This window comes from Euprymna scolopes, chromosome 7 (genome assembly GCF_053919585.1).
Source record: "Euprymna scolopes isolate OS-2025 chromosome 7, ASM5391958v1, whole genome shotgun sequence".
Taxonomy (NCBI): domain Eukaryota; kingdom Metazoa; phylum Mollusca; class Cephalopoda; order Sepiida; family Sepiolidae; genus Euprymna; species Euprymna scolopes.
This window is the reverse complement of record NC_136488.1, coordinates 62,808,600-62,833,461: the sequence shown is the minus strand read 5'-3', so window position 1 is coordinate 62,833,461 and position 24,862 is coordinate 62,808,600. Positions and strand designations below refer to the sequence as shown.

The window sequence follows — 24,862 nt, the reverse complement described above, 5'->3', positions numbered from 1 at the left end:
CAATTCCTTCATTCTGCAAATTTCTTTTCAAATTTTTTATTTTATTTTAAGGTGACAATTTGTCTCCAGACGCGCATTATTACAATCATAATGACCATAAAACTGATGACTTAATAACTTCTATTACAGCTCTTATCACTACATTCCAGTTCGCAATTTTTCACCAAATGTTAAACAAATGGTACCTTCTTAATATTACAAGAATGTACATTAAGAATCCAAATATAAGCTGGTGCTATCAAATCAGGCCGTCTGAAGATATTGACTTCCCGAGATGAAATGCACCTAATGTTGATACTTTTTGTTTTCCTACTTCCTTTTGCAAAACTTAACTATGTTCTACAAAATCAAAACCAAAAACAACAACCCACCTTTTCCTCCTTCCCATTTCCTCTTTCTATCTCCTCCACTTCCCGACTGGTTTCCTAACTTAAAATATTCCAAACATTGATACTGTAACCCTTTTCCCTCTCCCATTGCAAAAATCATTCATGTTCTGCAGGGCAGGGAACAAAAATGATAAAATCCACCATAAAACAACCAAACCAAACACTACAAACTAGTGATTGGAGATACGAAGAGCTTGAATGAAAAATCTCCTACAAAATAACTGGATGCAACATAAATACTATTTCCAAAATAACTGGATTCAGCATTAAATAATCCAAAAAGAGTTGATATGCCATAAAACAATACAACCAAATATGAGAAGTTTAACTATATTAGTAAAAGTAGGAGATGACAATGATGAAGTGGAATCGGTGCAGAATGACAACTCGGCATATCATGTTTGAATCTTGTCAGATCTATAGAACCACTTTCACATGAATGTTGACAACCTCTGCATGGTCACTACTCTGAGTGCTTCATTAAAAGAAACAAAAAAAAAAAAAATAAGGGACCAGGGAAAGCAATGATAACAATAGAATCAAGCAGGTTACAAAAAGTAAAACATGTTTATCCATACAAAGAGAAGTAGGAACTTCCATAAATAAAGTGTCTTTCCTAGAGCATCTCATTTATATGACAAAATACTATGGAGCTACTTCCCAACCGACTAAACCAGTCATCTTCAAGTGTGATGTAAACAAATACTTGAGTTGTCCTCTTGGATAATAAATTCCTCTTGAGTAATATTCTGCTTATCTTGCCAATTTGATTCCAATCCTCTCGTGATGGTGTTTATCATCTAACTGATAATTTCTTTAACCCTTATCCTCAAGTGACCCCCTTGGGCCTTGATAAATGTTAACTCATTAGTTAAGAAAAAAAAAAAATTAAAAGTAAACTAGTGGAGAGGGGTGGGTCCTGGCTTTGCCTGGGCATAAAATATACTTAAATGTGATATTCTGATTTGTCCATATTTTGTATATATTATTATAGAGTTGTGATTTTAAAAGTTAAAAAAAAAAAAATGTATTTAGGTGCCATCAGCTGGAATTGAAACGAAAACTGTAGCACTCAAAGCTGGTGACGTTATTGTACCAAAGTGACACGCATATAAACTGATTAAAAATGAATAAATGTACAAAATGTTTGACGATTTCTTTTTTCAATTTGGACCCCTTAAAAACAATTTTAACTGGCTAAAGACCCATAAAAGAACGGCCTGTAAAGAATCCAATCATTTGAGTCCTCTAGTACTGCTCTGCAACTTTTAGTTTCGGAGGAGATAGAGTTTGAAAATATGAAGACAGACAGACAGACAGACATATAGCCGTTTATATATTAGATTTTGCATTAGTAGTTAAAAAAGACTAAAGAAATTAAAATTCTCTATAGATATAAATGTCTGTGTGTGGTCCTGATAGAAAGATTAGAGAATTTACCTAAAAACTAAAAATGTATTGCTATGTAAAGATTTCCGTGGAAGACAACGGAAGTGGTCCCAAATCTCTAAGCCCCCTTCTAAGGAAGAAATTGCGACATAACTTCATTTAAAATATTAAATATGTCCTATTTTGTTGAAAGTTAAATCGTATATATAAAGTTCTCCGAAGAAGTTAATAGAAGTAGTTCCAAATTTATACATGCCAAATCTTTGTGTGTCCCCTCTTAGGGGGCTATGGATGCAGAACCTCCTAGAAACTCCAAATACGTATACCTGATTTTAATAAAATTTAAACCAAATGTATAAGGCACTAATTCAAAAATTTGAAGGGGACAATATGGGAAACAGTAAAACAAAGTAATTATGGTGCTGTGAGTATAGTGAAAAAGTATCTTAATTCAGTCCCAACCAACGCCGGGTCTTCTTGTTAATCCCCAAATGAACTAGCTAAAATATCTTTACAAATGAGTAACTGCTTTAGCTCATTGATTTTAATCAGCTTTAAAATAAAATTAAAAATACAATTTAATGTGGCATCATATTTAAAAGATGTAATCGTTGTTGCATCAGACTAAATTTATTCCACTCAACCTTTTTTTTTTTTTTTTACATAGGCATAACCACTTATCCAGGCCCAGGGACCACTCGAGGATAAGGGTTAAGAGTGTACAGTAGTCAATTGGACAAGATAGTAATCGTTAGTAATGGAAATTCGGTAAATTTGTTAACAAGTGGAACGGCTCATCAAGAACTTGTTTATGTTGGACTTGAAGACAACCATATTGTAGTCAGCTGGAAAGCAGGACAACGAAAGACAATTCTACAGGCATGCAGTTCTAAGAAAGAAGCTTTGTTCATGGAATCTACGTTTAGGTTAAGGCACAGATAAAGAGTGGAGTGAATTATTGATAGTGTTTTTAGCTAGACGAGTGTTTCTTGTGAAAGTTTGGTGAGGGGGTACCATAGATTGAAACTCAGTCAAACACTTTCTATAAAAATAACGTTAAAGCAAACTCACAACATCTCTTCTATGAGATAGAGGTTGCAGCGAAGAGAAAAGGACATTTACGAGGCTACGAAGTCTATTTTAAACTCTATCAAGGTAGGACAAGTCCTTTCTAGCAGCTCCTGCCCATATGTGGCAACAGTACTCCATCCTTGGACGTACCTGGCTCTTATATAGATAGAGAATTGCATTAACAGTGAGATATTTACTGGATCGATAGAAGGATCCCACCATTTTTCCAGCGGCCTTGGCAACAGATTTAATGTACGTGTTCCATTTAAGATCAGGAGTAAAGATCAAGCCCAAAAGCTTGTCAAAACTTGAGGCCTCCCCAAGACGAGAGCCATTCATTTCAATTGATGCCAGATGGGGCTCAGAACGTTGATGATGTAAAAAGAGAAGCTTGATTTTAGATGCATTAAAAGTAACCAGCCACTCCTTTCCCCATTGTACCACGTGCCCAAGATCAGAGGAGAGAGAATTGGAGAGATTTTTTTTCTTTGATGATATAGAACGGTGAGGGGGGGGGTGATCGTCTCATCAGTAGGAGATGTGATCCTAAATAGGTTTCACACACATTGGACCTTACTCCCTTCCTGCCTATTTTTAATTGTGGGATTCTTTCAAACATAATCTCTAAACAATTCCTGAATTGAAGAGAGCCATCACTATCAAAATTAGGAAAGTGCCAACAGAGTTGTCTATTGAAGTTCGTGACAATTTTTGTACGTTGTATCCAGGTGCACTCATCATTGGACAGTGCTAAAACAAAAACTGTTGGACATTCAAAACTGAAAATCGGTGAACAAGTCATTCATAAATTAAGGATTATTTGTACATAATATGGTTTGATTGCATAAAAGATTTTGAATTTGTTAATGATTTTGTGGGTTGCAGTTGTGGTGGCGGCATCCTGCAGCAAAGCAGAAGAAAACTGCTCCGAAAAAGACGTTTGTGCTCTAGTTTTGGTCTATGAGAAGAGAATAAGGTAAAAAGTATAGAATAGTTAACACTTAAGAAATTATGGCATTTACCTAGTTTTATCATGTGAACAGGAGTTATAAGATGTTTTTGAAAAACAAAACATTCTTTACAAATGAGTTTCTCATGTTTAAACAAGGTCGCTTGGGTAGAACATGTTTTTTTTTTTTTTTAATTTTATTTACAAAGTCTTGAATGTTAAATATTCTGTACTTTTACCGGAATTATTAATTCGCTATGACTTTGTTGTAATCAATCGCAAAATGTCTTTGCAGTAAAAGTTATTTGCATTTTTGATAGCAGTGCTTTTTTGTTTTTTTACTTCTTGGACTTTTGTTTCTGGATTTATATATTACTAACCGTACCTGGCCGCGCATTGTTGTGGCTCAGTTTGTGTAAATGGACCCTCTCCATCCAAAAAAAGACAAAATCCATTTTTTAAAGAAGAAATTAGTGTAGCGAACCGTGTTTTTTTTTTTTTTTTCATTATAGAAAAATATCCGTGAGTCAATTAATACAGAAAATAGTTTCTGTATTTATTTATTTGCGGACTGTTATACTCATCTATAGTTGTTGTTTCATGACAATCTAGAGAGAGGAAATAAATTGTTGTAGATAATATTGATGCCATCAAATGTTTGCATTTTTATTTCGGCAGAAAAAGAAATGTAAAAAGCAAGAGAGAGGAAATAAAAACTGTTGATTTAGTGTTTATACCATAAAATGTTTTTGTACCAAAAATAAAAAAAATGTGCAAAGCGAGAAAGAAAGAGAGGAAATAAAAACTGTTGTAGATAATGTTGATGCTGTTAAATGTTTTTTCTTCGGCATTACCGTGTAATGTTTTTTTTCTTTGGTATAAAAAAGAAATGTAAAAAGTGAGCTAGTGAGAGAAAGTTGGGAAGAATATATACAGAGGGAGAGAGAAAAACAGAAGAAAATAAAAACTTGCGTGGATTTTGTTTACGCCATATGTAATGTAAGAGAACGAATGCAGCAATTTACTCAATAGGTATCATTGCGGTGCCATATTTGAATGGTACATTAGCATTTGTTTATCATGCGAATACTGTTAATCCATAATATAAGAATGATCAGAATTCAGCCAATCAGAATGAGCAGAACCAGTCTGGGTAGACTTTATTATTTTTGAATCGGGAAATGGAAAGATTACGTTATGTCTATGAGTTTATGATCCAGTTACGAAGGGTGCAAGCACAATATCTGTAGAATGTGTATATTTCCTCCCGTTGTTGACTAGGGTTGGTAGGAGGACTTGATATTTAGAGGGAAAAATAGGAACTACTTTCTATAAAGATAGTTGCGATTGTGATGGTGTTGCTCCTAGGATGAAATGTAGAATTTTATAACAACTGTGTCTAAAATGTCGTTCTAAGGTTACATAAGATAGCGGATAATAGTCTAAACATAATAAATTTGTATGTGGCATCTGTTTTGCAAACCTATGGTACTTTGGTTCAGAGGAGTGATTTCTGCAATCAAAATATTAAATATCAATATATATATTAAATCTGAGTTCATCAATGTTTGTTTCCTTAAGACTATTTTCCTATATACTTTAATAACACAAAGTACACTTAATTGAAAAAGTGGTTCATCTTTATATATTTCTCTTACTCCTCTCACTTTATGTTGAGTTAACCATTCTCTAATATTTCTTAATGTTTCTGTGCAATAAGAGAAAGCGATTTTTTTTCATTGTAGCCATTTAATTTACATACGTGTCTGTACACACCATGAACACATATGTAAATTAAATGGCAGAATAATGTATATTTACTTCTATTTTAGAATAATAATACTTCTATATTCCACTCTATAATAAAGATCAATGTGTATTTGTATATATAAAGGGTGTTTTTTTTATTTTAGAAGTGGCGAACTTCAAATTAAATAAATCACTAAAAAAATTATTATACAAATATGTAATTTATTCCAAAGATTAATGTTTTGTATTTATAATAATAAGTGTAGGTATGGGAGTTTTACATATCCTCAAAGAAAATAATCTAATGGAGTTAAATTAAGAGTCACCCCGGTCCTCTCCCACTTCCTTGTTTCTTACTCTCACTCTCTTTCTCTCCCTCTCCCTCCCAGCATGAGCACATACACCCTGAAGCATGTGTCTATAGAAATGGAAACCTTCAGTATTGAAGACAGCGTCTTGGAAAGCATGAGATGAGAGAAAAAGTTAAGGTTCCCTTTACAGAAGCGAGTCAGGCGAATATTCTAATGTATATATACCTTATTCTTTTTTACTTTCCTACTGACCAAATTGAACACTATATTCAATGCCGCCTATATAAGGTGCCCTTTTTCAGAGTCCATGTTGGGAAAATGTTTCAACATTGAGACAATTTCCTACCGTTATTTTTTTTTGTGCTAAACTCTTTCTATTATATTTATTTATTTTATTATATCTTGTTTAATATAAGTAAATATGGGAGGGGGATTTATCCTCAAATATCTTTACTTTCGAATTAGAGCTACGGACTGATACTATAAATTTTTATAAGTCCTTTGAACCTTATTGTTTTCTTTGTTTTGTTTTTTTAATGGAGAGAAGACAATGCATTGTGGATGCATTATCGGCAGCTCTCGTTACTCTTGCTTCTCCTTATTTGTCCCTCAGTTTTTCAATGAGTGATTTTCTGACAAACGGAGAATGAGTTTGGGCTTACAAGTTTAAGTGATGTGAACGAAGCCAATTCCAGCTTAGTTCTGTCCAGCAACAAACAAAGAAGAATGCCAGCTTCTAAGGTTAAAATTTTATTATTATTATTATTATTCATATCCGATACATAACCCCTTGTGTATCACATTACAAATCCAGGCATTAATATAGGAGAGGAGACTATTTTAAAATATTGTCCTGAATTGGAAATGGAGCAACAGACTTATATTAAGTAAATATTAATAAGTCCCTCGTACTTTTTTTTTCTTTTTAATGGAGAGTAGATAATACACTGTAAATGTGTTATCGGCAGCTCCAGTAACACTCGTTTCTCCTTATTTGTCCCTCAGTTCTCATTTCCGACGAGTGATTTTTCTGACAAAGGGTGAAGAAAAACTGCTTTCCAGGTCGGCAGTATTTCGTAAACAGTAGCCTGAGATGTCGGAAATTTTCTGTTTCTATGTTTATCTTTATGGCCATGTCACTCGTAAGGGTACTGGAGGTAAACATTTCATCTGGGCTGACGTTACCCGCCTGATAATCAGGTACCCGAACCTTGGATTAACCACTAAGGAGGCTGTCCTATCAGCAGGTGCAAAGTACTGGGCAGCTGTATTGCCATTTGGTGAATGGATTCTGGACCATGCAGTAGTTTCTGGTGGGGCCTCTTGATGCCATACTAGTGAGTAATTGTTACAGCTTTACCTTATCATGTGCTACAAAAAAAAATTGCTGGCTATTTCTCTCTTACTTTTACTCTTTTTCCTGCTCTAACCAAGTCTGTCGACCTGTTCCACAAATCCCAAAATCTCAACATGGAATATCTTGAGAAAAAAAACATGAATAAACTTAGAAACCCATCCTCCAACGTAGACCCCTACTAGCCTGTCTCCTTCTCCAACATCAAGGATCTACGTTCCAACCTTCCAGAGGTTGAAACCCAATTACAGGAGACAAAACCAGACATACTCTTCCTAAGCGAAACTGGCATAGGGCCAACCACTTCTCTAGATGAGTTCATAATTAAAGGATACGCTAACTTAACATCTAAATCTGACCCCCAAGATCGCCATGGGCATGGAATATGTGCCTATATTAAAGATAGCTTTCCATGTGGTAGGGATATCTCCAGAGAAGACCCTAATTTACCTTATATGTGCTTCTGAGTTGCACTTGCTTACACTACCGCATTTATATTTGCCCTCTATCGCCCCCACAACAGCGGAGTTACTATCTTTAAGAGTATATCTGAGAAAATTGACCACATCCTGTCTGCTCATCCTTCGGCTAACATTCACATTTGTGGTGACTTCAATGTCCACAATGTGGAATGGCTGACCCACTCGAACAAGACAGATGATGAGGGGAGGTTCTGTCATGATTTCGCCATTGCCTCACCTAGATTGTTCACGAACCCACCCGTGTGCCTGATACTACCGGTCAGTATGTAAGCCTTCGAGACCTTTTTCTCACAACTTCCCCTGAGCTATGTTCATGTTCCGTTCTATCTCCTCTGGGATCGTCTGACCACTCGGTTGTATCTGTTAAAATAAAAATGAAATGTAATAAGTCTTCAGGCGTACCTCTCCACCGTACTGTATATCGATACTATGGCTGACTGGAATAGCTTTCGTACATTTATATCTGATCTACCTCTGCATTCCATGTTTAAAAAGGATGTGTCCTCTATAGTATCAGACCTGACCGTATGATTAATTGTAGGCATAGACTGATTCATACCCTCAAAAAAATTCCAACAAAAACCTAACAGCCAGCCGTGGTTCTCCCCAGAATGTGCTGTTGCCATTGCGCACAGAAATCACTTTTTCCACTGCTTCCAACGTAATAGATGTATGGAGACTAAAGCTGCTTTCAGGACTGCCAGCAACCACTGTAAAAGAATAATAAAAATTGCAAGAGAGCTATATGCTGAGTCTGTTAAATCCAAAGTAGCTGAGCAGCGGCTTGATTCCCGCCAGTTTTAGCAAATAACAAACAGGATCCTGAACAGAAGCGTGCGTTTTATCCCAACCATCATCAATGGACCTGAGGTCATCTCGTCAGCATCGGACAAGGCCAAACTATTTGCCAAGAACTTTGCAGCTTATTCTACCCTATGCGACGAAGGCCATCAACTCCCTGTATTTCCTCCTATAACAGATAACACGCTATGCAACATACAAATATCTGTGCATGAGGTCGCCAATAAAGAACCTTGATTCCAGTAAAGCAACTGGCCCTGACGGCATTCCAATTATAGTGTTGAAAAAGCTTCAACCAGAACTTGCCCCCATATTTAAAAAACTCTTTAAGCGTTGCCTTAAGGAAAAGTGCTTCCCAACACCCTAGAAAACCTCATCAGTATGCCCTGTATTTAAGAATTCAGGTGATAAGTCATCTCCCTCTCAGTACAGACCAATAAGTCTCCTGTGTGTTATGAGTAAGCTGCTGGAATCCATATTAAATAGAGAAGTAGTCAACCACCTCAGCAGAAATAAACTTCTTAGTGACATGCAATATGGTTTCCGTTTTGCCAGATCTACAGCAGATGTGCTAACGGTTATATCTCATAGGATTAGCGAATCTCTTGACAAAGGCTTCCTTTCTAGGGCAATTGCTCTTGACATATCAAAGGCCTTCGACAAGATATGGCATAAAGGCCTACTTCACAAGATTTCCAGCTACAGTATAACTGGAAATGTTTTCTCAATCATTAAATCATTTCTCTCTGGTAGGCTCATAAGAGTAGTGGTTGATGGGCAGAAATCAGAGGCCCACAGTATTAATGCTGTAGTCCCTCAAGGGTCCATCCTGGGCCCAACTCTCTTCCTGATCTACATCAATGATCTCCCAAAACACATACTTAATCATTCGTTGACATCTATGCTGATGACACAACCATCTATGGCAACATATCAAAGGCTGTAAATAACAAAGTTCTCTCTGATTCTCTCTCTAATCTAGAGCGCATGGTACAGTGGAGGAAGAGGTGGCTGGTTACTTTTAATGCATCTAAAACCAAGCTCCTATCTTTACATCATCAACGCTCTGATCCCCATCTGGCATCAGTTGAAATGGATAGCACTCATGTAGGGGAGCTTCTGGGATTGACCTTTTCTCCTGACCTGAAATCGAACACGTACATCAAGTCTGTTGCTAAGGTCGCTGGAAAAATGGTAGGATCCTTCTACCATTCCAGAAGATATCCCACTGCTGATGCAATTCTCTATCTATATAAAAGCCAAGTACGCCCAAGGATGGAATACTGCTGCCACATCTGGCCAGGAGCTGCTAAAAACAGCCTATCCTGCCTTGACAGAGTATAAAATAGACTTTGTGGCCTAGTGGGGATGCACTTTTTCTTCCCTGCAACCTCTCTCCCACAGAAGAGACTTTGCAAGCCTGTCTTTGTTTTATCGTTATTTCCATAGCAAATGCTTGTCTGAGCTCTAATTTCTGCCCCCCCCCACCAATCTTTCACGAAAAACACCCGTCTAGCTGAAACCACTGTCAGTAATTTTCCCCAATCTTTATCTGTGCCTAAATCAAAATGTAGATTCCATGAACAAAGCTTCTTTCTTAGAAGTGCACGCATGTGGAACTGTTCCGTTTGCCTGTTTCCCACCTGACTACAACCTGGATGTCTTCAAGTCCAACATAAACAAATTCCTGATAAACCGCCCCCTTAAGTAAGACACTTTATCAAATCACCATTACTAACGATTACTACGATATTATTCCATTGATTACTGTACACCTAATAATCCTTATCCTTGAGTGGCTTCCAGTCCCTGATAAGTGGTGACTACCATGTAAAAAATAAAAAAATAAATAAATTGTATGAACAAGATGACAGGTCTATTCCATTAACTTATTCGTTCATCAAATGCTTCAATATGATTTTCAAAATAAATTTACACAATTTGCAAACGCTGCTTGGGTGTCGGTCTGTTTATGATGCATTGCCAAGTCAAGATGAACTCAAAATAACCGATAGCTGCCAAGTTTACAATTAAAGAAAATAGTGTTGTCAATTTAAAGTTCGCTGCTTCTAAAAAACACTATGTGTGCATGTGTTTGTGTACTTTCATCCTTTATGCAAATGTTAACAAGTAAAACACATGCCTTATTCTAGCTATTGAGCAAAACAATTCCAAATAGTAAGGGGAAGTGAGAAACCAAGTAACAAGTCGGACAACCTTTGGGACAAGATCACAGTGTAGTATCTGTTCTTCAGATGCTGCACTTCAATTTCTTGTTCTCTGTCAGTGGAGGAGAAATCCTTCACAACTGAGACAATTTTTATTTTTATTCCTTTTCTCCACGTTAAAAAACGACCCTGGTGTCTAACTCTGTCCCGTGGGGAGGCATTGTAAATAGGAACAAGTCGGACAACCTGCTCATAATTACTCAATCGCCTGAAAGGAATCTAAAAAGAAATCGTCCTCTCTATAATAAAAAATCAGGGGTTTTTTGTTGTTGTTTTTTGTTTTTTTCAATATTTCTTTAGGTCATCAGAAAATGATAATGAATTGTAAACGAAAAGTAAAATCACTAACCTAATTCTGTGATTTGATATGAATACTTTAGTAATATATTTAGATAAATAGCGAATGTGAACACTGGTTAATCATTGTTTTTCCCCCAGTCATTTTTGACAGGATGCACACGACGATGACGTAAAGTGACTTAATATTTGTCGTTATGCAAGAAGGATGTCTGAACATGTCACAGTTTGATTTCAATGAAAAATTCTTAAAGTCAAAAAAATAAATTCGTCACGTCCAGTTTTTTACTTTATTGTTCTTTGAACTTTTGAAACTATATTTGCAATGCAGACTCTTGTTATACTGAACTTACTGATAAAAGACAACCCCTCTTTTCCTTCGTAGAGAAGAGGAAACATGGATTTAATACCCAAGGAATGTCGTAGGTTACAACGATCGAAACGTTGTTCCAATAACACCCAAGATTAGAATAATTGTCAGAGTAACCAAAACAATGCAAACATACTTTTTCATTTTATTTTTTTTGATTGTTACCCGAAGATCAAAAGTTCAAACAATTAACATCATCTCTGATTATTCCAATTAGTTATATCATAGACATTTAAAACATTTTTCTTTTCAATTCTGTGTATTTGTGTTTTATTACCAAAACTAAATTTACTAGTTCAAGACACTTTGCCAATAATTTCTCGTTTTCTGTGATTTTTGGAAACTTTTAGGTCTTTATGCAGTTTGATAAGATTTGCTGTTTTTTTTTTTTTTTTTTTCTTATATTTATTTCTGAATAAAAGTCAGTAATTTTAAAAATTTTTATTGTCAAATGTTTTAATATTTTCAAAATATAAACACATTTTTTCACTAATTTATTTCTGTATTGTTTTTTTTAAAAAAAAGATTGAAATGGATACTGAGAAAAAGATAACTTTTTTTTCTTAATGATTTTATTTAAAATTTGAACTAAAGTTCAAATTTTAAATAAAATCATTAAGAAAAAAGTTATCAAAACTAATGCTGTGAGAAATGTAAATGAAACTCTTTTGGGAAAAATTAAAAAATAAAAAAAACTTGGATTTTTAAAATAATTTGGCTCAATTCTGTATACACACATGCGTCTATTATATAATGTGTGTGAGTGCATACATAATGCCTATACTAAGAATATTCAGGATAAAAATGACGAGATAAATTTTAAACCTACATTATTTCAAAACTATTGATAATTTTATATAAAGATATCTTCAGATCAACTTACTCAAATATAAGTGCAGTAATTAAAACCTGGCTTGTTTGGACGAGTAAGTACAAAAAAGAAGAGGGAGGAGGTGTTATAATAAGTCAAAACTGTATTTCACATTTTTTAATACATGAACTTCACTAGTGATATGTCACATTTTATTTCACAGGAAATTTGCACGATTTGTAAAAAAAAATTTCTGTTTTTTAACAAATCGTAAAAAATGACTGTATTTTTTTCCAGTAGACATAACTTCAGAGACATAGGGTACTTATAAACTTCCAGACATACGCTTTGAGAATCTACAAATTTAATTCAGTTTCTCTCTTTATCTGTTTTTTTTTTTTTTTAATTTTTTCTGAAATTTTCCATTTTGTTTTGTTTATATATTCATGTGTTTATACCCTATTGCGTAAGTATATTTCTTGTGAAAGACGGGCATATTCTGTAGTAGTAGAAGTAGTAGTACCCTGTGTGAACAGTTCTCTTGAATCAAACACTTTCACTCCATAACTGTAATTGTTTAATGATGAGAAAACCATTTTGGAGACTGAAATTGAAATTTGGAGAATTTTTATAACACTGAGTTAATAACATTAAAACTGATACATTCAGCTGAATGTTTGCAGCTTTGTAAAAAAAACAAGTTTTGTTTAACCCCAGTGATAAAATGTAACAAAACGATAAAAAAAAACGATATCCATGTCTTTAATGATTTCAAGAAAAGTTTTGAGAATCTAATCCTAGTAAGTCACAAAAATATAGACATGAGAGAATTAAATACCTTACTATCATTGATAATGGTTGCTGATAGACGGTCCTGATCGACCTAGTTGATATACTTGGATTATTTTCACTTGCTAATGAATTGGACTATTACTTGATGAACAGTGAAAAGTAGGATCCCTGGTAAATTGACACGGATTAAACCCACCTTCAGATTAACCTACAATTTGATTCTACTGAAACTGATAATTCAAATGTCTTTTTGATCTATCTTGTACTTAACTCGTGACATGTGATAGTTGCATTGATATCTGAATGACAAAAACTGTTAATTTGTATTAATTATTGTTATTTGAAACTTCTACTGCTGGGTAATTCCATGTCAAACCACCCAGACTTTGACACCCATGTCTTCAGATTTTGTTGTAACTTGCACCAGAGATGATTATAAAACTAAGAAATAAGAAATCCTGAAAATTTACTACATGTAATTCCAAGCAGTACCAATTTAGAGCATTTTCTGTTTTGCATAAACTACCCGAGATGTCACCTGACCAATATTTTAATAATTACATTTTCTTGAATATTTTCAGTTTGAAACATGATGTTACCCGGAAAATTCACTCAAGTAAGTTTTTTTGATTCAAGGAATCCAAAAATGGCATCAGATTTAGCCAGAAATGAAGCCTTTTATTTGATTTTATCAGATTTAAAAAATTTTTACATGCACCCCAATATGGGAAAAATAATGTTGTGGCTCAGATGATACCAGGTTTTTTCTTTTGGACATTTATATAGACACTATGAAGAGTACCTCTGAACCCAAAATGGTAAAATGTTCTTCTTTTGTTCACTAACAGTACCTATTCAAAGTTGTCCTTTTTTCCAAGGGCTCAGAAATACTCTATTGGGAAGCAACTGGTTTTGGTATGCAATATAAGGCTTTGTTTCTGTGCAAATCTGATACTATATTTAGATTCCATGTGTCAAAAAACTTACTCAAGTGAATTTAAGGTTACATCATGTTCCAAACTGAAAGTGTTCAAGAAAATGTAATTACCAAAATATCATCTGAGTGATGTCTATCGATCTATGCAAAATGGATAATGCTCTGAATCAGCAACCGCTTGGAGTTACATGCAGTAAATTTTCAAGATTTCTTAGATCTTATGATGTCCATCTGTGGTGCAAGTTACAACAAAATCTAACATGAGTATCAAACTCCTAAATTTCTGGATAATATGATATGGAATTACCTTGCTGCTTTGTAAGTGCTGGCCATGTATAAAGGAAGCAGAAATAAGACTGCTGGTCATGGAGACAAAAATGTTGCACTAACCAGATTCAACCAGGTTTGAAGTTATGCTGATTTCAGACAAAATGAAAGAAAATTATCTGCACTGGTGCAGACATGTAATTCATACAAAGAATGGCACCATTGTGAAATTTTGATCTGTGATAGACCCCTGGGAAAAGGCCAGGAAGATGGCTGAAACAAAGGTGATTGGATACTCTACAATAAGATCTCAACATGGCTGAACGTCATTCTGACCAAATTTTTGACCATGTATAGTGGAAGGAGAAAGAGAGTATGCGCCACATTCAAGAAGGAGTTCCACACAAGAAAATGACAAACAACATTTCAAACTGTAAACATGTCTGAATTATTTTTGCTGTGGTGTCTACTTACTTTTATCATGTCTCGGTATCTTGCTAAAGTGTCACTTTAAATTGTTGTAACAATGTTAAAATAAATTTGTATCGCCATCTGGAGTTTGTACCTGATGTATTTGTCGAGCACTGCAAGATTTTTACCGTTTTAATTGATATACCATAGGTTATCGGTATTTCTTCCATTTTGTTTCTGTGAATCTAATAGATATCTTGAGAAAATATCAATGGATAACGGAAACTTTAAGAATTCCGAGAAGAGTTTTATTATTCTCCTTGATGTTTTTCTTGATATTTTTCTTGATATTTTTTTAATTTATAATTTTAAAATTCTTACATCACCTAGAACTGTCCTACATGCATCTGCCTACTATTTTTTTAAATGTCCTATCACATGATCCTGGCCAAACATTGTTATAAATACTGCACAGTACAATTTCATAATTCAATTCTTTTATTTATCCATGGCCAGAAAAAACAGTACATGAGCCATACTTGAACTCCTAACCAGGTAGGAGGGGTGCCTTACAAGTTCTCAAGATGTCTGCCCTCTCTAAAGGTTCGTCATGGAAAGAGACTGCTCTAGGCTTCCATTTCTTGCCACACAAGACGTTCTCTCTCGCTATACAACATGATTAACCAGTGTCAAACCACATCTCTAAACATGTCAATTGTGTGAAAGATTATTTATTTGAGTAGTAAAATATGTATTTGCAAAAGTAATAGAAATGTACACATTGTTAAAGCCTGGGTGACCATCAACAAGTCATCTTTCATGTGGATATCTGGACTTCCAAACAACATAAAGTGAAGCCTCCTTCAGGCAACTGTTACCCTTTTTCTATTGTATGGCTGCTTAGCATGATCTCTCACTTAAAAATTGAAACAAATATTGGATAGCTTTGATGTCACTTTTAGAAATTGTCTATTGAGTGAATGTTTGATCAATTTGAGTCCATATCAGACATCAAAGATTATCGAGTCAGATTAAGAGTGCATTCCTGGAGAAGTAAAGACTAAAGCTAAAACTGAAGTTTAGTGACTGGAATTTAATTTGATGAGAAAATGTGTACAGGCAATAAATATTGTTTTATCTTGTTTTTTTTTTTGTTAAATATTATAAATGAAGAACTATTTTGACTTAAAATCTATTTAGTATTGTGCTTGTAGTCTTAGGAATATGCTAGAAATGTGTATGTACATATGCTGAAATAATCGCCATTACTTCTTTTTCATTTATACAAAGACTGCATGTTTTTTTTTCGCGATTATCTTAACATCTGTCCACATTTCAAACAAATTAAGATTACAAGCGTAATATTAAATAAATTTGGATTGAAATTGTTCCTCATTTATTAATATTTAATAAAATAAAACAATATTTATTGCATTGTATTTGGGTTATTAAACTGTGGTCTTACTATACCAAATTATTTGTGACATTCATTTATGGGAATTTACACAAGGAAGAGTTAAATGTGACAAGCCAAGGTCTAAATCCAGCATGTCTCTGATATCATAAACTGCAATCCGACTGACCTGCTTCATATGATGAATGATACAATTGAATGGCAAGAGAAAGATATGGGAATCTTTGCCAGCAATGCGACCAAATGATAATGATGAAAGATACTGAGTGCTTTGCAAATGTTATGGTTCCTATAATGTTTTTACATTCTTCCTTTTTTAATCCCTGGATCTTTTAATGTATTTTGAAGGCATTTAGCTTTCTGAATAAAATCTTGTATTGTTTTTCTGAAGTTTGCATAGCGTTCAGCGCAAGAAGCACAATTTTTCTGTATTTTGTGTTTATTAACTTTCACTGTTCTAAGAATGTCTGTTTTGCATGCATGTATGTTGTGGGTTTTAATTTTTTCTTTTTAATCCTATTCAAATTTTTGAAGCCTGCTATCTTTTTTTTTTCTTTTCTTTTTTCATCGTTCTAGACTAGGTAGTGGGAGGAGTTCTAAGGGAGATAACTCCCTACTTTCAAAGTAAGTATGAAAAATGGATAACCCGGTTATTTTCTCTTTGTATTATATATATGTTTTTTTCTTTCAGCAGTAGCAGCGGCAATACTTATGTAAACTTGGATTTTGGACTTTGGCAAGCACTGCAAAATTGCTAACATTGTTGTTGTTAGCACCTGAAACATAGTTATTTCTTCCGTGATATGTATAGTGAAATTCAATTGCATTCTCCACATGTGGATAGCACTGATGGTCACCTGTTTTCTTCATAGCTTGACTCTGTCCTAAGGATGAACTCATAACTACAAACAATGCAGAATATTTAAAATATTTATTGTACAAAAAAACCATCGACTGGATTACATTTCCTTTTCTAAGTGAGCATAGGAAATGAACATCCCACATGTCGACCTGTTTGTTGCCTTTATATCTTGATTTAACTTAATGAACTTGCTTTTAAAAACACTATCTTTTTTATAATATCGCATGATCTTTCACCAAAGGTTGCAGAGTTGGAAAATATGAAGTTTGAATTCAAAATATTTGACTCCTTGTTTTAAATTTTTCCAATATTTGGACTTTCTGTTGATTCTTCAGAGATAAAAAAAAAATTTTAACTATGATTTCTTCTAAAAGCTGAGACTAACTCCACAGCCCTGATTTGATCAATCAGAGCCTCGTATCTTTCAGTCTCTTATTGACTTGACTTTTTTTTTGACTTTTGGCAGCTTTCACTCAAGATGGGTTGATCTTGTTCCTCCTATAGAACACACAGCATCCCAAATGTACACGAATCACACATGACGGTTCGTAGAGGCCAAGATAGTTATGGGCAACCAGTCCTGATACCAGTGGCGAACACCATCGACCTATGGATCAAAGATATGTTTGAGATTGGCTTTGATGGTGTGTAACCACATTTTTAGCTGACCTCTCAGGCATTTTTGCGAATCTTGGAGTGGTTCTGGAGCTATTGCTTTGTGGGTAAACTTTCTTGTGATATGGTGTGCAGTGTTGCCAAACCAACGGCTTTAAAAATGCTTGATTAAGGGGATGAACCTGCATCACATCCAGATTTGTGTATTGGAGACAAAATAGTGTCAACTTCTTCAATGAACAGTATCTTATTATTCTCTAACAACACCTGTTGAGGTGATGGTTGACTCCACGGTAAATATTTGAGAAGAATTCTCATTAAGTAATACGATTTGGTGTAACATTTTAGAAAGTCAGAAATTTACTCTGAGATTCATTGAGGAGTAATTAGAAATTGGCAATACTGCATCGTCTCTACATGTGGTCATTTCATGCCCTTGAAAAAATAGTGTTAATCAAATTAGCATAATGTTTGGCTCATTCAACACATACAAGCATGTAAGATGAATATCAAACTAAATATGATCATGATTTTGTGGGGAAATCAAAAATTGTATAATATACAAAATGGTAAACCTGTGATGCATTCTGCCGACTTTTCTGATTGTCGTAATCAGAATGCATTGCAACTGAGATGTGTTCTCTTCCTCTTACTCAGCGTTCATATGTTGTAGGCTTTAAGTTTAATTATATATATAAGGCATCCACAGTATTCTAGCATTAATTAACCTTTGGATTCTATGTATACATTATAAATGTTTCTTACTCCTGCAATCTGGTTCCACAATTGCAGGTTTCAATTATACTGTCCACAAAATTACAGATGAAATTTACTATTGAATTGTATTTGTTCATCATGGATTCTGCCTCCCCCTCCCACCCCACCACTCTTGCAATCAGATTCCAAAATTGCAACTTTCAAGTTTTCAATTTTTATGTTATGTTTCAGAATTTTTTTTTTCTTTTAAATTTTTTCTGGACAATTTACTTCCACTGATGAGAACAAAAAATAAATTATCAAAGCTCTATGGCTTAAGGAATAACCTCAATTATGTTCTGTTTTTGAACATTTAATGATATAGTAAATAATATAAATATTTTATCATATATATGACAGTTTGTGGATTTTTATCATCAATAGCTTTGATTCTGACCAATCAAAATTTTATTCTTTTAATAGATAAAAATATCAAGGTTGAATGAAGTCAATGATTACATTTGGTTAAAAATTATAATGACTTTTTAATTAACATACTGAATAGCGGTTATGGTCCAAATCGTATTGATCCTTCTAATTGGCTAAAATATCACCAAGAAGAGAAGATTTAATTTAATCATGGTTTGTTTATAATTCGTACATTTGATTACACAAAAGTATTCCATTTTTATTTGTACACAACTTTACTATTCTTGCAGCCATGTTTAAACAACTGTCGGAGCTAGTTGTGTTTTTCAATAAGAAAGTCTGATGCTTTGGAGACACAAAACTGATTAAACATTTTGGAAACAGATATAACTCCAAGTAATAGATCGTATTTCATAGTCTGCAATGGCATCCATTCTACCAATGAACTCTTTTCCTTTGAAAAATATTTTGTTTTAAGACATAATTAATCCCTTCTCTTATTATGCCGAGTATTCATGGGATAGTCATTTTCAAGAATTCTTACAATCCTGAATATTTGTGTTCTATCACTGAAAATAAATTTATCAGACCAATATAATTTTTCACTCATAATTTCTTATTTCATTTAAATCTTGAGAACTTTGCGTTCTTTGTGCACTGTGATAAGTCTCAGTTTGTTTTTTTTTCTTATTTTTATTTCTAAGTACAAGTCAATTTTTTAAAAATAGATAAACTATCGAAAACGTATTCTTCTCTGCATTGTGTAAAAAATTTCAAATTGAAATTGATGCTAAGAAAAAAATCTTTTTTGTGAATGTGAAAGTTTTCATTTAAAAGTAAAATTTCATTTTACTAAACCAATGAGAAATATAATTGAAACAGGTTTTGACATAATTACAAATCAACTTGGATTTTCAATTTTTCCTTCAAGTCTCTGGATGTGTGTGTGTGTGTATATATATATATATATATATATATATATATACACACACACATTTTATCTGTTTAGTTACACATGTTTCGATTGCCGAACCATATCTACGATCCAGCAGCCTCGTCAGACCTTACAGAAAAAATCTGTTTTTTCTGTAAAGGTCTGACGAGGTTGCTGGATCGTAGATATGGTCCGACAATCGAAACATATGTAACTAAACAGATAAAAGGGTAATAAAAAAAAAAATAAAACGCATATTTGCTCTGCAATAGTATTGAGCACTCTCTTCAGGTTTTTACTAATTACCATTTTTGCTATATATATATATATATATATATATATATATATATATATATATATATGCATGGATGTAATGTCTATACAGAGATAATAACAAGATAAATTTCAAACCAATATAACTTCCGAAATATTGATAATTTTATATAAAAAAAGAGTTTCAAATTTACATAAAGTATAAAAAGGAATATTTAAGAATATTAAAAAAAAAAAAAGCAAAAACAAAATGTCTTGTTTTGCATGAATAATTCTTTTAAAAAATAGAAGTGCAAAATTTAAAAGTTATCTCAATTATGATCGTCCACAATCAACTTTTGTTATATTTGAAGTAAAGATTATTTTTTATTCGCGAATGACACAGTTATGATTCTGTGAATTGGCCGTGTGTTCTGACTCTGCTGTCTAGGTTGAAGGTGTTTAGATTAAAGTCTACTGCCGGCAGTGATGTGAACGTGTTGAATAAAGCTCTGGATGGATAAATAAATGTCAGTTGAGGGTAACCGAAGGAAAAACATGTTGAAAAAAAACAAAAAAAAACTACTACAATGGTGAACAATGGTGAATTATATACAGAATGAAAATATGAAACTGGAATTTGGATTATTTGGATTATTCGAACTACTGTCATTATCTTGAGTGCTATTTTCACAACATTTCTGTCAACCCATGGCATGGTTGATAGAGTACTTAGTAAAATTCAGTTGTAAAAGTTACACTCTTCTGGAGGTGGAAGGTTCAATCCTTAATTCAGACGATACTCAAAATATAATTGTGAATTACCTCGGACTTCTACACAGTCAGGACTGCTGAAAAAAGAGTATGGTACTCCCGTTGATTAAAGAAAAGGTTTCATTCGAAATTGAGAGTTTGACAAAAATTCCAGAGTTTGACAAGATTCACCTGAAGAAGGTCGGAGGTTACATTGACCAAAACATTGTGAAAATAGCGCTCAAGATGAAAACAGTAGTTTGAGGAATCTAAATAATGCTCAATATTCATCATAAAAATTGAAAACCAAGATGAAACTGGAATTTGATCTGCAAATGACATTAGGTAAAGGAACATCTTCTCCTAAAATTAACTAAAGATATAACATCTTCTTGATTTATATCTTATTTTAATTGGAATTCATTATAGTATTATTTATATTAATTTATTTATTTGAAATTCCATGCAGATTTCTGAGTTGGACAAGATATCCCTGAAAAAGGCCAGAGATTACGATTCCATAACAATCAAATTCTGTTTTCAAAATCTTATTTAACAAAAAATAAAAAATATAATATATACAAAAAAAAAAAGAAAAAAAAACCCCGGCATAATTTAGGAAAAAAAAATGGTTTGTATTCAATGAAAATCATAACCTTATTTGCATAAAGTTAAAACTAATATTTTCACAATAGTTTCCTTTGTAATAATCCGAATTCCTGTTCAATCAAAATAAGATGAGAATAATAGTCCTCAATAAATATCTTTTTGATTGTTGACTTACAGCAGAAAACTTGATCATATCCCACCGTTACTTTTTTCAGTTACCAATTTTCTTACTCTGCCCTGTTCATCTCCATCTTTCTCATTAACTTGCTGTGTCTTTGGCACAAGATATTCAAAAGAATATTGTTGAGGATCTTCTTGTTGACTACATTTGCTATCATAGCTCCTTGATATATCCGATGTAACTAATATTTTCTTGTTTTGTAATTATAAAAAAGCCAATGTAACAGTAAATTCTATTTTTGTTGGTTTTTAATTTATTTCAGTCAAGTCCTGTATGTTAATGCATGAAGGAATAAAAAAAAAAATTTTTCAGACGCATTATCCGCTCCATATAATTATTTTACAAATGTTTTAGTTATGTTTTGTGAAATTATTTTTTTGATTGAACAGGAATTCGGATTATTATAAAGGAAACTATTAACTGTGAAAATATTAGTTTTAACTTTATGCAAATAAGGTTATGATTTTCATTGAATGCAAATCATTTTTTTTTTTAATAAATTATGCCGTTTTTTTTTTTGTTTTTTTTTTTGTATATATTATATTTTTTATTTTTTGTTAAATAAGATTTTGAAAACAGAATTTGATTGTTATGGAATCATAATCTCTGGCCTTTTTTTAGGTATATCTTGTCCAACTCAGAAATCTGCATGGAATTTCAAACGCAACCCTTTATTTAATCCACAATATGCCTGAAAAAAGAACAGAGATTACATCGACTAAGATGTTGAGAAAATAACACTCAAGAAGAGAACAGTAATCTGAAAAATCCAAATAATACGACTAATTTTGTTTTAATGTTTTAATCTCTATAAAAAATGATTGCATGTAAAATAATATGAAAAGTTTTCCTTTTTTTAATATTTGATCATTTGCAGCCAAAAATGACATTCAACAGATGATGGCTGCAAAAGTATGTTTCTGCACCAAATTTACAAATTTGTCTCCATTGATGCCACAAAACAAGCTTTTGGTATTTATAAATTGTCCGCTACATGCTCATAATTTTTGGAGTGCTTTAAATGCCTTTTATCACATTATTTCTATATGTCACTAACTGTACCTATGTAACAGTTCAATAAAAAATATAATGCTTAACAGATGCTAAAAAAAACAAAAAACGATGCAAATGAGAACATGCATTTTACAACAAACGCATACTTATGTGTTATTACTGGTGATCAATCAAGCAACAATCTAATTAAATAAGTCTTTTTTTTTTCTTTTTACATATGGTTTTATCTCTACTCTTTGGTTGTCGCTTCCTCATTTGTTGCCGTTGATGTGCCTTGTTCGATCGTCCAACAGCTTTTCATTTTCTGTTAACTCAAGACAAATTCATGCATTTAAACATAAGGAGACTTGTTGACAGTTTTAAAGTTTTTTTGGTGAGAAAGATTCGTTCACAAGGAGGAAAGACTAAAACTTTCTTAATAAAATAAAAGCTAAAATTAATTTAATTTCCTTAATTAAAAAGTGGTCACTGAACAGATAGTCTCAAAGTGATTCCTTAGATCCCTACATTGTGTTGGTACATCTTGTCTCCAGGTGTCCTTTGCTGTGAACTCCACAAAAACTCTTTTCCAATTTTTGAACATATGATCATTTCTTATATAATAGGCACTTGCGTCTAGCTGTTTCGTCTAAGTAGCTGGATCCTGAACTCCTATCACCTCACTTGCTAGATGCACTGGGTATATCTTGGTTCTCCGCCAGGTTGTTCTGACATGCACTTAATGAAATACTCTTGGAATTCATACTTGTTGGCATAATCTTTACCTATCAGCACAGGGTTCCAATATATAACACCTATCTGGCTTCGATAAAGACATAGTGAAGACATTCTAGTTTTTAATTTGCATTTGTTTGCACATAAGGTAGACAACTCTTTTTATATTCTTCAATCTAAACTGAGTTATCCCTCTTTGTGATTTCTATTTCTAGGTAATTATCTAAAAAGGTTTCATAGCAGCAGTCGTTCTTTGATGTAAATTATAGCAAAATATGTTATTATATTGCCAATAGCACGGCACAACAATAATAAATGAAAATGACCTAATTTGATTTGTAAACTTAAATGTTAGGTGGGTCTGAGTTTGACAATATGCAATAACTTTATTTCAAAGTTTATTGTTAAACTGAAAAGTAGAAAAATGTATTATTTCCTCAGCATTTATTTTTATTTTTTACCATATAGTTATCACTTATCAAGGCCCAGAAGCAACTCAAAGATAAGGGTTAATAAGTACCGTTATAGTCGTGTTGGTGTCAATTTAGTTTAGAGAACTGTTTATCAAGAACCTGTTTACATGGGACTGAAAAACGACCATGTTATAGTCAGCTGATATTTTGTTCCACAGGCAAGCAGTTTTAGGAAAGAAACTCTGTTCATGGATTTTTTTTCCTTAGTTTTAGATACAGATAGTAAGGGAACTTGCTGGTAGTGATTGTGGCTAGTGGAATGTTTACAGGGGTGGGATATAGAGTGAAGCCCAGTCGAGCATCTGTCATGAAAATGGTAGCGCAGAGATAGGCTTGCAACATTTCTTTCAAAAGGAAGTAAGGAGGATAAAAGTAAACATACTTAATTATTACTTGGATTTGTGCAGTCTTAGCATGATATTTGTTTTTTCAATTTCTATTCGTCAGTTTAAATGGTTCTAAATTCCTTAGCAAAAATATTTCATTCTTTATTTTATACTAATAAATCACAACTTATCAAGGCCAAAAGCCACTCGGAGAAGTATTAATGAGATTGCTGAACAATGATATGAAAGGAATTGACAAAATTTAATTTTTTGAAAGGACAGCTCAACAAGTATTTGACCTTAGACTTGAAAATGACCATATTGTAGGCTGCAAAGAAGTAGTTCCATGGCAATGTTCCAAAGATAAGAACTTTTTTTAAAAGAAACTCTGTCCATGGACTTTCCGTTTTATTTTAGTGGAAGAAAAAAAATTATTTGCTGTGGTGATAGTAAGACGAGTTATTGCTGTGAATGTTTTGATTATTATTAATGATAAATAAATTAAATGATTATAATCTTTATATTAAAATAGTGTGATCACTTTGCGTGTTTCTGTGTATTTCTTGTATCACTGTAACTTTGATAAGCACACATTGAATATTATTTACTATTAATCAAGTATTTATTAAAATAAAATTTATATTATTAGTGTAAAACGAAACGTAATGTCTTAAATCCTATTTTTAAAAAAAAAATAATTTGATTACAAAAGTAAATTCACCATTATTCATGTTAGTTTATTCAAAAACAAGTCAGACATTTTTATCTTTTGCTTAAAAGAATGAATTACTTTGTGATCCTTCAAAATAGATTGAAAGTTTTGAGAGCTATTCACATCCAATACTTTTATAAACGGCGATTCAAACTAATATTATTTTAATAAAGTTTTTTTTTAATTTTTAATGATTTGGTTCAATTAATAATGTAATGGCCACAGGATAACGTAATTATATTTAGCTTTGAAAATACAATTTAAAAAATC

The 24,862-nt window shown here is 33.0% G+C and overlaps 1 protein-coding gene across 9 annotated transcripts in view; it reads left to right on the top strand.

Moving 5' to 3' along the window:
• The window catches only part of LOC145279766 (regulator of G-protein signaling 17-like), a 644,014-nt gene that overhangs the window by 542,895 nt on the left and 76,257 nt on the right, over positions 1-24,862 (top strand). For 6 of the 9 annotated variants that reach the window (XM_080131076.1, XM_080131077.1, XM_080131081.1 and 3 more), the window contains one exon: positions 16,599-16,646. The exons of the other annotated variants lie outside the window; for them this stretch is intronic. In XM_080131076.1, coding sequence (XP_079987202.1) covers positions 16,599-16,646 — 48 coding nt within the window. The remainder of the gene's footprint in view (positions 1-16,598; positions 16,647-24,862) is intronic. 9 annotated transcript variants of the gene reach the window in all.